The sequence below is a fragment of the Aedes aegypti genome, chromosome 1 (genome assembly GCF_002204515.2).
Source record: "Aedes aegypti strain LVP_AGWG chromosome 1, AaegL5.0 Primary Assembly, whole genome shotgun sequence".
NCBI lineage: Eukaryota > Metazoa > Arthropoda > Insecta > Diptera > Culicidae > Aedes > Aedes aegypti.
Genome location: NC_035107.1, coordinates 208,450,598 through 208,465,575, shown reverse-complemented (window position 1 = coordinate 208,465,575; position 14,978 = coordinate 208,450,598). Strand labels below are relative to the sequence as shown.

Genomic DNA, 14,978 nt, shown 5'->3' with positions numbered 1-14,978 from the left:
TATTTTCTATCGTTTTCAGCATGACCCTGAATCTATCGCGAACCACAGACTCCAACGCTCAAACGGATCCCAACGCATGCGATGAGCTCCAAATGATGGCAAGCACCGCAACGACTCGTACTCTGGAAACCTGCGATACCTTCCACACGGCCAATTCGGACTGTTCATTCGTGTCGGCTCTGAACACTCCCGCTCTGGAAGCGCTCAACCAGCTGATTCCGACACCCAGTCCAACCGAGGGAACGGAATCCGGAGCGGATCATGAGTCGGACTACTACGAGGAAGCGGGTCACGTGCAAGGTATGAGCGATAGCGGAGTCAGCTTCGAAACGAACAAGGTCGGAGAGGGAGGCAAGTTGGCGAACGGTGGGAAACTCCTGTTTCAATCGGATGACCACTGTTTGCTGTTGGCATCTTCAACGCCCAACTCGAAATACATCAACAAGACGGTGATTGTGAATGGTGGAGGCAGTATTGAGATCAACGGAGCAGAAGTGGTGCCAGCTTCAACGAGCGACGACTCGGATGAGAACTCGGATCATGGTAAGGGTGGAGGTGGAAGCGGCAATCGAAGTCGAGGCAACAGAAATAGTGTTCGTACGGAAATTTTCGATATTCGACACGGGATTCATCCGCTGCGAGTCAACAGCCGAAGTGGTGAAGAAGAGGAAGGAGATGATGAGGAAGATGAGAGGCATTCGCACACCAGCTCGCTGGACAACAGTTCAATAACTTCTTCGACGGCGAACTTGATCTTGTGCGAGATGAACCTGCTTAGGGAGAACATAGCAACCAAAAAGGCGGAGATTATGAAAATCCTGGAGACGAACGGGGATAAGACAAATCTGGATGGGAAGATCAGTGAGCTGCAGGATCTGCAAAAGAGGATACTGCAGCTGGAGATCAAGGTACAGGACGTGGAGAAGAACTGTATGTCTGACGAGGGTGGACTGGATTCGGTTCGGGACATGCCGGGAAGTTTCACCGACAGCGACGACAGCCGGATAAACTCGTGCATATATCCGGACTATCTCAGGCATCGTGCACAGACCAGTATTTATGCGCCGAGCGTGACTCGCTCGCTGCCGTCCTTCGAGAGCGCGTCGGTCGAGAGGATGCGTAAGTGAATTGCGCAGTTCATTGTGGAGACAGATATTTGGATTACAAAATTTTATATTTTGGCAACAGGTTCGGAGCATTTGATCAATATACCTACCTACATTATTCGTGGAGCTGGCAAGCAAACTCACTACGAGTATGAGGTGAAACTGAACCTGCCGGATGATCGGTGGACGTTGCTAAGGCGGTACAGCAGGTTTCGAGAACTGCATCTCAAGATGAAGAAGGAATACGGCGAAAAGGTAAGTTTTGCTTCATTGTTAGCGCTCAAGCTTTAGTGTTGGATGCTTTCTAAGCTTCTCAAGCTAATAGAATGGAAGTCTTCAAATGGTATGGGAAGAGTTTCCAGGGCTTCTATAAGCAGCATTTCAGAGTTTATGCGGGAAGCCCTCCAGAGCTTCTGCGGAAAGCCTTCCAGGAAAGCCTTTCCAGTTTCTTGGGAGAGCCTTTCAGAGCTTCTGGGAGAAGCCTTTCAGAGCTTCTGGGAGAAGTTTTTTGGAACTTCTGGGAGAAGCCATTTAAACCTTTTGAGAGAAGTCTTCAAGAACATCTGAGAGATGCCTTTCATTCTGGATTCTGGTAGAAGCTTTTCAGAGCTTCTTGGAGAAGCCTTCCAGAGCTTCCGGGAGAAGCCTTCCAGAGCTTCTGAGAGAAGCCTTTCAGAGCTTCTGAAAGAAGCTTTTCAGAGTTTCTGGGAAAAGCCTTTTAAAGCTTATGGGAGAAGCTTTTCAGAGCTTCTGGGAGAAGCCTTTCAGAGCTTCTGGGATAAGCCTTTCAGAGCTTTTGGAAGAAGCCTTTCAGAGCTTCTGGAAGAAGCCTTTTAGAACTTCTGAGAGATGCCAGAGCTTCTGAGGAGAAGTTGTTCAGAGCTTCTGTGAAAAGCCTTTCAGAGCTTCTGGGAGAAGCCTTTCAGAGCTTCTGGGAAAAGCCTTTCAGAGCTTCTGGAAGCAGCCTTTCAGAGCATTTCGAAGAAGCCTTTCCGAGCTTTTGAGGGAAGCCTTTCAGCGCTTTTGGAGAAGCATTTCAAAGCTTCTGGGAGATGCCTTTCAGAGTTTCTGATAGAAGCCTTCCAGAGCTTCTGGGATAAGCATTTCAGAGCTTCTGGAAGAAGCCTTTCAGAGCTTCTGGGAGAAGTCTTTTAGAACTTCTGAGAGATGCCAGATTTTCTGGGGAGAAGTTGTTCAGAGCTTCTGTGAAAATCCTGTCAGAGCTTCTGGGAGAAGACTTTCAGAGCTTCTGGGAGGAGCCTTTCAGAGCTTCTGAGAGCAGCTTTTCAGAGCTTCTGGGATAAGCCTTTCAGAGCTTCTTGGAGAAGCCTTTCAGAAATTCTGGGAGAAGCTTTTTAGAGCTTCTGGGAGAAACTTTTCAGAGCTTCTGGAAGAAGCCTTTCAGAGCTTCTGGTAGAAGCCTTTCAGAGCTTCTGGGAGAAGTCTTTCAGAGCTTCTGAGAGCAGCTTTTCAGAGCTTCTGGGATAAGCCTTTCAGAGCTTCTTGGAGAAGCCTTTCAGAAATTCTGGGAGAAGTCTTTCAGAACTTCTGAGAAAGCCTTTCAGAGCTTCTGAGAGAAGCCTTTCAAAGCTTTTTGGAGAAGACTTTTAGAGTTTCTGGAAGTCGCGTTTCAAAGCTTTTGGGTGAAGCATTTTAGAGCATCTGGGAGAAGCTTTTCAGAAATTCTAGGTGACGCCTTTCGGAACTTCTGGGGCGAGCCTTTTAGAACTTCTGAGAAAACCCTTTTAGAGTTTCTGGGAGAAGTTCTTTGGAGCTTCTGGGAGAAGTTTTTTGGAGCTTCTGGCAGAAGCCTTCCAGAGCTTTTTGGAGAAACCTTTCAGAGCTTCTGCGAGAGGCATATCAGAGCTTCTGGGAGAAGTTTCTCAGAACTTCTGGGAGAAGCCTTTCGGAGCTTCTTAGAGAAGCCATTCGGAGCTTCTTAGAGAAGCCTTTCGGAGCTTCTTAGAGAAGCCTTTCGGAACTTCTTAGAGAAGCCTTTCAGAGCTTCTGGGAGCAGCCCTTCAGAGCTTCGGGTAGAAGACATTCAGATTGTTTGGGAGCAGCCTTTCAGAGCTTCTGGTAGAAGCCTTTCAGAGCTTCTGGGAGCAGCCCTTCAGAGCTCCTGGGAGAAACCTTTCAGAACTTCTTTCATAGTATCTGGGAGAAGCCATTCAGAGCATCTGAGAGAAGCATTTCAGAGCTTCTTGGAGAAGCCTTTCAGAGTTTCTGGGAAAAACCTTTCAGAGCTTCTGGGAGATGCCTTTCAGAGCTTCTAAGAGAAGCCTTTCAGAGTTTCTGGGAGAAGCCTTTCAGAACTTCTGGGAGAAGCCATTAAAAGCTGCTGAGAGAAGCCATTAATAGCTTCTGGTAGAAGCCTTTCAGAGCTTCTGAGAAAAGCCTTTCAGAGCTTCTGGGAGCAGCTTTTCTGGGAGAAGACTTTCAGAGCTTTTGGGAGAAGTCTTTCAGAGCTTCTGGGAGAAGCCTTTCAGGGCTGATGGGTAAAGTCTATCAGAGCTTCTGGGAGAAGGTATTCAGTGTTTATGAGAGAAAACTTTCTGATCTCCTGGGAGAAGCTTTTCCGAACTTTTTTAGAGAAGCCTTCCAGAGCTTCTTGGGATAAACCTTCCAGAGCTTCTTGGGAGAAGCCTTCCAGAGCTTCTTGGGAGAAGCCTTCCAGAGCTTCTTGGGAGAAGCCTTCCAGAGCTTCTTGGGAGAAGCCTTCCAGAGCTTCTTGGGAGAAGCCTTCCAGAGCTTCTTGGGAGAAGCCTTTCAGAGCTTCTTGGGAGAAACCTTCCAGAGCTTCTAGGGAGAAGCCTTCCAGAGCTTCTAGGGAGAAGCCTTCCAGAGCTTCTTGGGAGAAGCCTTCCAGAGCTTCTAAGAGAAGCCCTTCAGAGCTTCGGGTAGAAGACATTCAGATTGTTTGGGAGCAGCCTTTCAGAGCTTCTGGTAGAAGCCTTTCAGAGCTTCTGGGAGCAGCCCTTCAGAGCTCCTGGGAGAAACCTTTCAGAACTTCTTTCATAGTATCTGGGAGAAGCCATTCAGAGCATCTGAGAGAAGCATTTCAGAGCTTCTTGGAGAAGCCTTTCAGAGTTTCTGGGAAAAACCTTTCAGAGCTTCTGGGAGATGCCTTTCAGAGCTTCTAAGAGAAGCCTTTCAGAGTTTCTGGGAGAAGCCTTTCAGAACTTCTGGGAGAAGCCATTAAAAGCTGCTGAGAGAAGCCATTAATAGCTTCTGGTAGAAGCCTTTCAGAGCTTCTGAGAAAAGCCTTTCAGAGCTTCTGGGAGCAGCTTTTCTGGGAGAAGACTTTCAGAGCTTTTGGGAGAAGTCTTTCAGAGCTTCTGGGAGAAGCCTTTCAGGGCTGATGGGTATAGTCTATCAGAGCTTCTGGGAGAAGGTATTCAGTGTTTATGAGAGAAAACTTTCTGATCTCCTGGGAGAAGCTTTTCCGAACTTTTTTAGAGAAGCCTTCCAGAGCTTCTTGGGATAAACCTTCCAGAGCTTCTTGGGAGAAGCCTTCCAGAGCTTCTTGGGAGAAGCCTTCCAGAGCTTCTTGGGAGAAGCCTTCCAGAGCTTCTTGGGAGAAGCCTTCCAGAGCTTCTTGGGAGAAGCCTTCCAGAGCTTCTTGGGAGAAGCCTTTCAGAGCTTCTTGGGAGAAACCTTCCAGAGCTTCTAGGGAGAAGCCTTCCAGAGCTTCTAGGGAGAAGCCTTCCAGAGCTTCTTGGGAGAAGCCTTCCAGAGCTTCTAGGGAGAAGCCTTCCAGAGCTTCTAGGGAGAAGCCTTCCAGATCTTCTTGGGAGAAGCCATTCAGAGCTTCTTGGGAGAAGCCTTCCAAAGCTTTTTGTGAGAAGCCTTCCAGAGCTTTTTGTGAAAAGCCTTCCAGAGCTTTTTGTGAGAAGCCTTCCAGAGCTTTTTTGGAGAAACCATCCAGATTTTTTGGGAGAAGCCTTCCTAAGCTTCTTGGCCTTTAGGCGCTTCTTGGGAGAAGCCTTCCACCCGAGCAAAGCTTGAGATCATATTGGAAACTAATTTTGATGTTGTGATGTCGAGAACTCAGTTTGTTGTCATTTCGGTTGTTTTAACGGTTTAAATATCATAACTAAGAGCATAAAAATGTTCCTATGATATCAAATTAAAAACTATTTTTGCTATCGGTTAAAGCAAATAAAAAACTGTTTCTGGTACCCTGGAGGGCTAATTCAAAACTCTTTGAGATGTACATATTTTCGATTGATATTGAAACGAGTCTGCGACAAAATAAGTGCTTCAATTTTATATTTTCATAGTGTTAATACATGTGGTACGAATAAATGTATAATTATATAAAATGAAAACATTACCAAAAATTTAAAATGATAGCAGAACGAAAACAAAATATGATATCGAATATTTCAATGGCAAATTGGTATCAAATTATTATATCAACTTGATGCTGAAAACAAAATATGTTTTCGATTTGCTTTCTTTTAGATGTTGGACTTTACTTGGGCAGAGCTTCTTAGACGAAACCTTCCAGAGCTTCATGGGAGAAGCCTTCCAGAGCTTGGGAGAAACCTTGCAGAATTGGTTAGAGAAGCCTTCCCAGAGCTTCTTCCTATAAGCCTACTAAGGCTTTTTGGGAAAAGCCTTTCAAAGTTTCTGGGAAGAAGCTTTTCAGAGCTTCTTGGTAGAAGCCTTCTAGAGTTTCTTGGTAGACGCCTTCTAGAGCTTCTTGGGAGAAGCCTTCCAGAGCTTCTTGGCAGAAGCTTTACAGAACTTCTGGGAAAAGCCTTCCAGACCTTTTCGGAATAAGCCTTTCAGTGCTTCTTGGGAGAAGTTTTCCAGAGCTTCTTGGGAGAAGTATTCTATAGCTTTTTGGGAGAAGCTTTTCAGATCTTCATGGGAGAAGCCTTCCAGATCTTCTTGAAAAAAGTCTTCCAGAGCTCCTTGGGAGAAGTTTTCTAGAGCTTTCCAGAGCTTCTTCGGAGAAGCTTTCCAGAGCTTTCCAAGGCTCATAGGAAAAGTCTTTTAGAAGTTCTTCGGAAAATCCTTCCAGAGTTTCCTGGGAGAAGGCCTTAATAGCCTCTGCGACAAGACATCCAGAGAAATTCCCAGTACAAATACTGCAAAATCAAGTCTTTTTCAATATTATATTCCAAATTCCTAGGTAACCAACATCCCATTCCCACGGCGAGAGCTGTTCGCCTCGAACACGGAATCGGTGGCGAAAACGCGCCGTCGTCAGCTGGAAACCTACCTGCGGCGTCTGCTGGTCGTGTGCTCGAAGATACCACACAGCCCCATCTACGAAGGCGAGGGAAGGCCGGGCCTTACCAAGGCCACCCTTATCGAACTGCATGCGGGATTCTTCAAGAAGGGTCTATTCGAAACGGGCAAGCACGGAACCGGTTAAGACTGGTCAGGGCGGTTGAGGTATGTGTTTTGCTTCCTGTTGAGTTCATCGGATTTCGTTTTGTGTGTTGAACTGGGGGAAGCAAACAGTGAATTGTAAGGCTGATTTTTGTAGATAAATGAGCGAGCTGTCGGAGGTTTAGAATGATTCTTAGCTGAAGGACGTCCGCTAAGTTAGTTTCCTATTAGAACAGATTTTATTTATTGTAAATGACAAAACAGTTTTGTTAGACGTTAGAAATATAGTGAGATTGATTATGATAAGAATAGAAAGACACCAAAATCAGACGCAACAGCAGGAATATCGACGACAATAACCCCATGATATGGTAAAAGGACAGGATCCTTGAATACTACTACAACATAAATGGCTAAGACACAATCTCTTGTTCAACTTTAAATTTCAGTTTGTGTTGACAGAGATTGCCGTTCCCTGCTTCGTTGAACGCAAGAAGATTTAGGAAGTTTTTGTAGCGGAAAAGAAAAGAAAGGGCTTGATCCAGTTTTGTTCGTAATTCAAAACCGCGAAACCAAGACCTTGACGATGAATTAGAAGAAAAAAAAAACAAATTATATTTATGACCCACGAGTCAATTTTTTCATATACCTTCCATATTCGTTTGAGTACTGAGTAGTTGTTAGTCATCATTGACATGATCCCCCTGTAATCACATTTGCCTTTACGCGTTAACCCACACAGACATATTCTGGATGATTTTGCCTGACTCACACACGTACACATATTTAGTAACTAGCTGTGATTTTCCATTTGACTCCCGTCTCTCGCGATGGTCCTGTTATCTTGATAATTTTAATTGGAACGAGTGACACCCGCGATGGACTGCCCGAGAGTGGATCGATCATGATTTAGCGCATACAAAGACCTGATACACAAACATATTGATTATGATAGGGTAATTTATAGGTACGAAATGTGTTTCTAAATGAATATCGAGTAGAGTTGCAATTAGCTACCAAACTGTTAGGAAGATTCCCACGACGATACACACAATAGTTAAAATGTAGAACGAAAATGTCAAACAGAGCTTCTTCGGACTTATAACAGTGTAAACTTTTGGATATCATGTAAGTGTTAACAACCCTTGTTCTTTGAAAGTAGTGACAGAAATACAAAATCGAAATCAGACAGGTATTCAACTAAATTAGATCGAATAGAAATGGTCGTCTAACAATGCAACCCTTAAGAAATTAGCTAGAATACACTAAGGAAACAAACCTACAAGGAATATGTGGCAATATAGAAAATTTGATGTTGAAATCAAATTCTGTTAGGAATTCTACAAAACAACAGTAAATGTCGGCGCATCTGGTGATCGATTTTATTTCACCATTCGTACATCATACATCACACGCATTCGAATATACTAAGGTTCTCAAAATCAGTGAAAATATTTCTTTTATTGCTTTTTGTTATCTAAAACTTCCGAACATTCCATAATATTGCGAGATTTTTTTTTGTATCAAGCACCAACATGTCACTATTTTCGTAATTTAGGATTGCTGAATCCATTACCGTGTTAAAATATAATAGAATGTCTAGTTTTTTTTAGATACTGGCTGTTACACATGCATTATCTAACGTTTTGGTAAACTTGTATGAGAGTTCACCATGGCGATTTAATTGCTTAATAGGTATACCACCGAATTTAAAGTGACCAGACGTCCCGGATTATCCGGGACAGAGAAATTTTTAACTTAACAGGACAGTGTCAATACTTTTTATTTCAATTAACTTAGTATTTAGAGAAACTTAAAAGTAGATGGAGTACCGTGTACCTTTTAATTCCGCTCCTAAATGCTTATCTTTGACAGATACGCGTATTTCGACTACCACTTGCAGTCTTCTTCAATGTTAGTTACTCGTATTCCACGTATTTGAGATTCTGCTCAGAGGATTTGAACATTCATTAAAGAGTTAGTATTTAGTTCATGTCTTATATTGAATATGAAAGTAAATTACACATCAAATATGGGTAGCACTTCATTGGAGATGAGATCTGACATGCGTCCCGGATTTTTTTCCGGGACACGTCTGGTCACATTAACCGAATTGAAACTTTATTTGTTCATGAAAAATTTCATTTTGCTTTCAATGCTCATAGGGTAGATGTACCAGTGGAGGTACTAAGCACTATTGAACTTCATTTAACCGCCTAAATTCAAGAAGCACAATTAATGTACATGTTAGTGATGTAACGGTAAGTAACGACCATTGGCTTAATGAGAAAAAATATTTCATCGCAGTAATCCACGGCATGTCAGTGAAAAATAATACCTCCACTATTGGTTCACTGTTCCTTTAGTTGCGGTATATTTTTAATTTGTGTTCCTATAGTTGCGGTATCCGTGGGTTTCTTATGGGATCTTCCACTATAGGAACACTTTTCCGCAACTATTGGTACAAGCAACAACAGCTTTAGCAATTTTAGTGATATTTCATCAGTTTTAAAGCAATTTGAACGCTCTTTTCAACTACTTCGTGTATCAACAAGCCAATACGTCGATTGGCAGTGTCGTTATGTGGCTAATTTAATGAAATCAGTGAAAACGGCACTACCGCAACTATAGGAACACCCACAACTAAGGGAACACTTACCCTATATGAAACTGCTGATATGAAACTGTTGGCACAGTAACCATTGAATTGAATTTATCTTAGTGTGCCGTAAATCTGCATGAAGGGTCGACAGGATGGTTATCCGGCGGTAAACGACGAGGATTCCGAGCAAGCTTCCGAGCCTGAAAACCGGTCGTATGATTAACGGACTAGTGCGGAACGCCATAACTGTAATTAAGGCCTGTTAAGAAGACTGACAGGAATTCGACTGGTTGGCCCTGAACGGGATGTAAAAATCATATGCCAGACGACTCAGGCATACGTGAACGAACTGTTTACCACGAGTCATCAGCTTTCGGAGGTAGGATTTGAAGTGAACGACATCTGGCTGGCGAGCTTGCTGACGAAAGGCCTACCGAAGCAGTACGAACTAATGATTATGCGATTGAAGTCGTCGGGTATGAAGCTTACGGCGAACATCGTCAAGACGAAACTCTTGCAGGATTTGAAGGTCAACAGCCATTTGAGACACTGATCGTCTCCGAATTACAACTTGTTACCCACAACAGTTATGTAGAATTCGTTTTTGAACCTAGGTTGGAACTGGCGAAAGCCGTTCTGAATCACAGTTCCAACCCCAACCCGATTCAGGTTCGACCGAACTTCAAATTGCTTGACGTTTGCTTATTTATGTGTTGATCACCGACCCAGTTCCTAAAAACGAAAACGACATTAGTAACTCCAGGCAAGTATCGACCCTTTCATTAGGATTTCAGTATTCTTCTTGAAGAAACTTCCCAAATGCCACAGCTTTGCGATATACCAGGTGATACGACCATCCTCCTTCAGGCGTTCCAGGAAGTGATTTCGTTTGAGGACAGCATCTTGGAAATCGCGTCGAGGAGTATCGAGCACAGATGAAGAATCGCCGTAAGCTTCATACCCGACGACTTCAATCGCATAATCATTGGTTCGTACCCAAGTAACCACGAAGCTATATATGCATACTTTATGTTTGCTTTATAGTGTGCTATCAGATTTTGTTTTAAAGGGACATAACCTTTAAGAGCTATATAAAGCATAATTAAAGTGGGAAAGGGCTACTTGGTAAAGCAGTTTTAATGCACAAGCCCTACTGAAGTATTTATGTTTGTATTTTTAGGGTTAATGATGTATATTAGCTTAAAATATTGTATATTTAGGGCGTGCGTTAAAAATAAACAAAACAATGAATCCATTGACTCCCTTTCAATGGTTTTCTTTACCAGTTTAATGATTTTTTTTTGCTGGAATCAGAATTCGAACCCACAACTAGGATGATGGTGTGCTGGATGCCTGGCGCGCTGATCTCCTGTGCTAAAGCTGCTGATGTAATAAGGTAGGATAAAAGTTCCTTATAAACGAAGCCACTGTGTGTGTTAACATCACTATTCGCCCAGTTATGACGAATGGAAAGAATTCTCTTCGACGATTGAACAACAGTGATTTCCTTTCCTCATCAAATGTAACATCAATAGAAAGAATTTGATTACCATTCTTTCTCGTCGATGGAAATAACAGAACTTAACCCACAAAGCAAAGCACTAGCGCATTAAAAAGATTTCAGGGGAGAGAAATTGATCGACATTTCTTCTCGCTCCTTATGAACAAAAGAGTCTCATAGATAAAATATAACAATTTTGAATGAATACATATATCCTTAGATCATGAAATGGGGGTTCGAGATGAAAGAAAGTCATTACATTATTCTTCCATACCCGAAAAACGTAATGAGCGAGTGCGAACGTGCTCGATCGTCTTACTTATTTATTACAGATTTGAGTGCGTTTAATGAGGTTATGTAATCTTGTATGACAGCATAACTGTATATTCACTCTAAACGCTTAGCATACTGCTGTAAATAAAATAATGCAACAAAGCATTTACAATGTTAATCAAATGGATCCTTGCTTGACAGTTGTCAAATAAATGCATGATAACATTATTAATGCAAAAAAATGTTGACTTTCGACCAAATTAATGCAATGGTATAATGCTTGTGATTACTTGGGAATCTATCGTGATGAATGATGAGTGATCGATCATCAGTTGAAGCAAAGAGCACCGCTTTGCGTTGTCGCCATGGATGTTACGGTTATGAAGAATCATGATTATGACTCCAGGGACCATGATTTGTCGTCCTGATATCACGGCCTAACCAATTTATGAATTTCATGACTTGTAAATCATGGTGTGGGAATCAGATTTTTATCCGTGCGATGCACCCGGCAAAAAGCCTTTCAAGGTGCTCGCGGCTTGCCGGAACACGCTCCGGAAGAAATTCCGGGGAGGGAGGGAACCAGGAAGCACTCGGCGAGATCAGCTTTACTTGGTGCACCTCGAAAAGGGGTCTGCTACAATGGAGGACGTGACGAAAGTCCGGCACCTCTTTCAGATGGTGGTCGCCTGGGAAAAATACCGACCAAAGAAGAAGGATGTGGCGCAATGTGGCAATGGCAAGTGCCTTGCATTTGGTCATGGGGCGAAGAACTGCCACACACTCCCACGATGCGGTAAGTGCGCTGGCACGCACCTAACCGCTACATGCGCCCCGATGGACGAGAGCGTGGAGCCGAAGTGCGTCAACTGCGGAGCACAACATGTAGGTAGCCAGCGAAGCTGCCCTACGCGGGCCGAGTACTTCGAGATCCGTAAGAGGGCTTCCACCAAGAATCAGCGTGGGCGTGAAAGGCGTCCTCCTCCTACCCCGCTCACCGAAAAAAAATTCTGTAGCTCCAGTACCAAGTGCCGAATCTACCGCCGCTACAACCAACCCATCGACAGCAAGCCCCCCAGTCGACATCCACCGGCCAGAAGCCATCCGTTTAGCAACAATTCGCGGGAACTGTCCACTTTCCAAGCTCCGGAAGGCATCGATGTAGCCATAATTACGGAGACGCACCTCAAGCCTGAACTTAACGTCTTCATCCCCGACTTTCGGCTTGTAAGGCTTGACCGATGCGGCTCCAAAGGAGAAGGCGTAGTGATTGCTTTGGGGAGCAACATAAACTGCACCCTGCTGCCGAGCTTCCAGCTGCAAGTCATTAAGGCCGTTGGTGTTGTTACTCGCGGGTCTGAAGGACCCGTTTGTATCTCTGTATGCCGGCAAGCTAGAGCCTGTGTCTTTTCAGAGTCGGCGTACTCTGGCTATTCAGGAGTTCTTTCCTTCGCAATTAATCTAAATGAAGTTGAAATTATCATTTAACCTTTTATTTCTTAACTTACTTGTATGTGTGTCTGTATAGTGTGTCGTTGGGCCGATCTTTTGTTGATGATGCGCTACTCTCGATGGGGTCTGCCACATGAGGGGAATCACTTGTTGCTGGGAATGGAGACTGGGTGGATTCCAATCACATCGGCAGGAAAGTCCTGCTGGGGTGGTTTTCCGCAACGCTTTGGGGAGGGATTCAACGTGCCTGATAGACGCAGGAGACTTCTTGAACTTGCTGGGCTACCGAGGATGGCCTGATCGCCACACAATGGCTTGGGGTTATCTGCCACAACCCTCTGGTATATCCTCACAATCCGGCGATCTGTGTCTATGGGCGTTTTCCAAAGGGTCGAAGGATTGATCTGACCTCTAAAACCCACAGATTTCGCGAACTGGATTCTCTGGATAATTCGGCCCGTAGATAACCAATTCGCTCTGGTACTTCACGTGGTCGTGGGTGAGAACTTGCACCCTAGGGTCCTGATAGGAACAAGAATTTCACAATACGGGTTCATTAGAGCGTACCTGGGTTATTTAGGGTTCTTTTTTTATACCTGCTTCGCTTGTAGTAGACTTTAAGTCAAAATTCTAGAATATCACGACTTCGATTTTATCTCAACGAATAGATTCCGACTCGCTCAAGAGGTAAAGTGGAAAGAAACTTTGGCTTATCAAGCAATAGCCAGGTACCTCTCATTTACCCCAATTCAGCATGTTTGTCTCATTTTATCTCCTTGGTCCCTTTCATTGAATGTTTGCTGTTTTGCCCGTTTTGCTGTTTTCCAGTGAGTACAGTGGGGATTCGCTGGTTGAAACACGACTGCCTTCCATCTAGTGAATCTGACCCGGTAGTTGGAACGATTGACGGCTAGTGAAAATGCTCCATACTCATGCAGCTGGAGAGCAAATCGTCACGATTCGCACATATACACTCACATTTGTTCTATATATGGAGACTTCAATGCGACGGTGCTCAGACGTCAAAGTTAGTTTGACATCTACTCTTGACATTCGAATGTTTTTTAGTTGGAACATTTTCCAACCAGCGAACATCCAACCATCGAGTCATTCCATGTAGCGGAGCTCCAACGAGCGAATCCCCACTGTACTAGCGGTATAGTGTTATGTAAGAGTGTTTTAGCAAATTTTGTTCCCGAGATCCGTATTTTTGAATTTTTAAGTGTGCATGCTTTTAAGTTATTTATTTATCACAACTTTTGAGTGTATTTTAAATTAATTTTAAACATTTATTTTACTAGTACTTTACTATTAAGTATTAAATTATACGGTAAACACTTACTTACAAAGCAAACATGGGATTTAAGGTCTTGACGGTAACAGTGTTCTGGTGGAAACCTCCATCGGCCCAATCAAAATCTTCGCGGTGTACTGCCCGAAGCAAGCTACCATCAACGACGGAACATCGCTGGCCCTAAAATAAGACCTCATCCTGCTGGCAGGGGATATGAATCTTAGCCGGCGACCTGAACCTGCTATATTGCATTAATGGATCATTAAAATAACCAAAACGGCCGCTATGAAATGCATAGATAGCGCCACCGTAGACGTGTGTATTTGACAGAACAGCAATGCTGGCACAATGTTAAATCCCATATACGGTGGCGCCTCTGTTTTGATGCGGTGAGTGCCAAATGGATGACCTTCTATGATCCATTTTTGGATGTAAATGCTGAAGCCAGTGTTGCATTTCAAAGCAGGGTTGGGAAAAAAATCTGAAATTCACTCTTCAGTAGCCAAACAAAGCCAATCACAGTCAGTGAAGCCAGTGAAATTCACGCTCCAGGACAGGACGTGACAGCTCAACTAAGACATTGTTTTTCAGTCGATTACCTTGACGATGCAAAAGTCAGTGCTACCAGAATCCTTTTTAGGCAAATTTAGTGAACAAATTCGAAAATCAAGGCTCATTTTGATTGTTTCAGGCACGTTTCATTCATCCAATGCAATAGTGGATGCTAGTTTTTAAAAATCAGGTTTATTTTCAAACCCGACGTAATTTTTGGAGAAAATTAACGCGTTTTCCATTATCTTGCTCTTAATTAAGTGTTTTGTATTTATTTTAGCATTGTAGAAGCACATGCGGTAAACTTAACATCGAATATTATTAGATTTGAAACAAAAAGGTTTCATGAAAAATGTTTAAACTTTTGGTAAATACACTAATATATAAACTAGCAACACGGTCTGGCTAGTAATAAAGTGCCCTGTTGCAATTCAACTCAACTGTGTGAAAGTAGGCCTTTGCCAAACCGACCAATAAGAAATGGTCTTTTTTGACAGGCAATTGGTTTCGTTTTTGTACTTCTACCTGACACGTCATGTCTTAGCTCACGTCCATCGCTGCTGTGGGGCTCTGCACTGTTTTGATTTTGTATGAGATTTTGAAGTTTACTGGCCTTGTTGTTTACAAATTTAACGTAAGAGTGAAAGAGAGAGGATGATTTTTGTGCAGAGCCCTGTGGGCAAAATGTCTTGAAAATTGCAAAACACCCGTTGCTAAGGGCAACCCAAAATTACTGTAGAAAAATGTTCTATTTCCCGCATTTAGAGCCTTCAATGACACTAATGATTTAGAAAATTCGTGCAGCCAACAGAGGCTACTTGATGAGATTCACGTTTTTGAACTACTGTACTG

The 14,978-nt window shown here is 43.3% G+C and overlaps 1 protein-coding gene across 2 annotated transcripts in view; it reads left to right on the top strand.

The window, feature by feature from the left end:
- The window catches only part of LOC5580293 (kinesin-like protein Klp98A), a 114,686-nt gene extending 106,976 nt beyond the window's left edge, over positions 1-7,710 (top strand). For both annotated transcript variants that reach the window (XM_021857387.1, XM_021857385.1), the window contains 3 exons: positions 20-1,119; positions 1,189-1,361; positions 6,250-7,710. In XM_021857387.1, coding sequence (XP_021713079.1) covers positions 20-1,119; positions 1,189-1,361; positions 6,250-6,495 — 1,519 coding nt within the window. In that variant the 3' untranslated portion in view covers positions 6,496-7,710. The remainder of the gene's footprint in view (positions 1-19; positions 1,120-1,188; positions 1,362-6,249) is intronic.
- Positions 7,711-14,978: the final 7,268 nt, after the last annotated feature.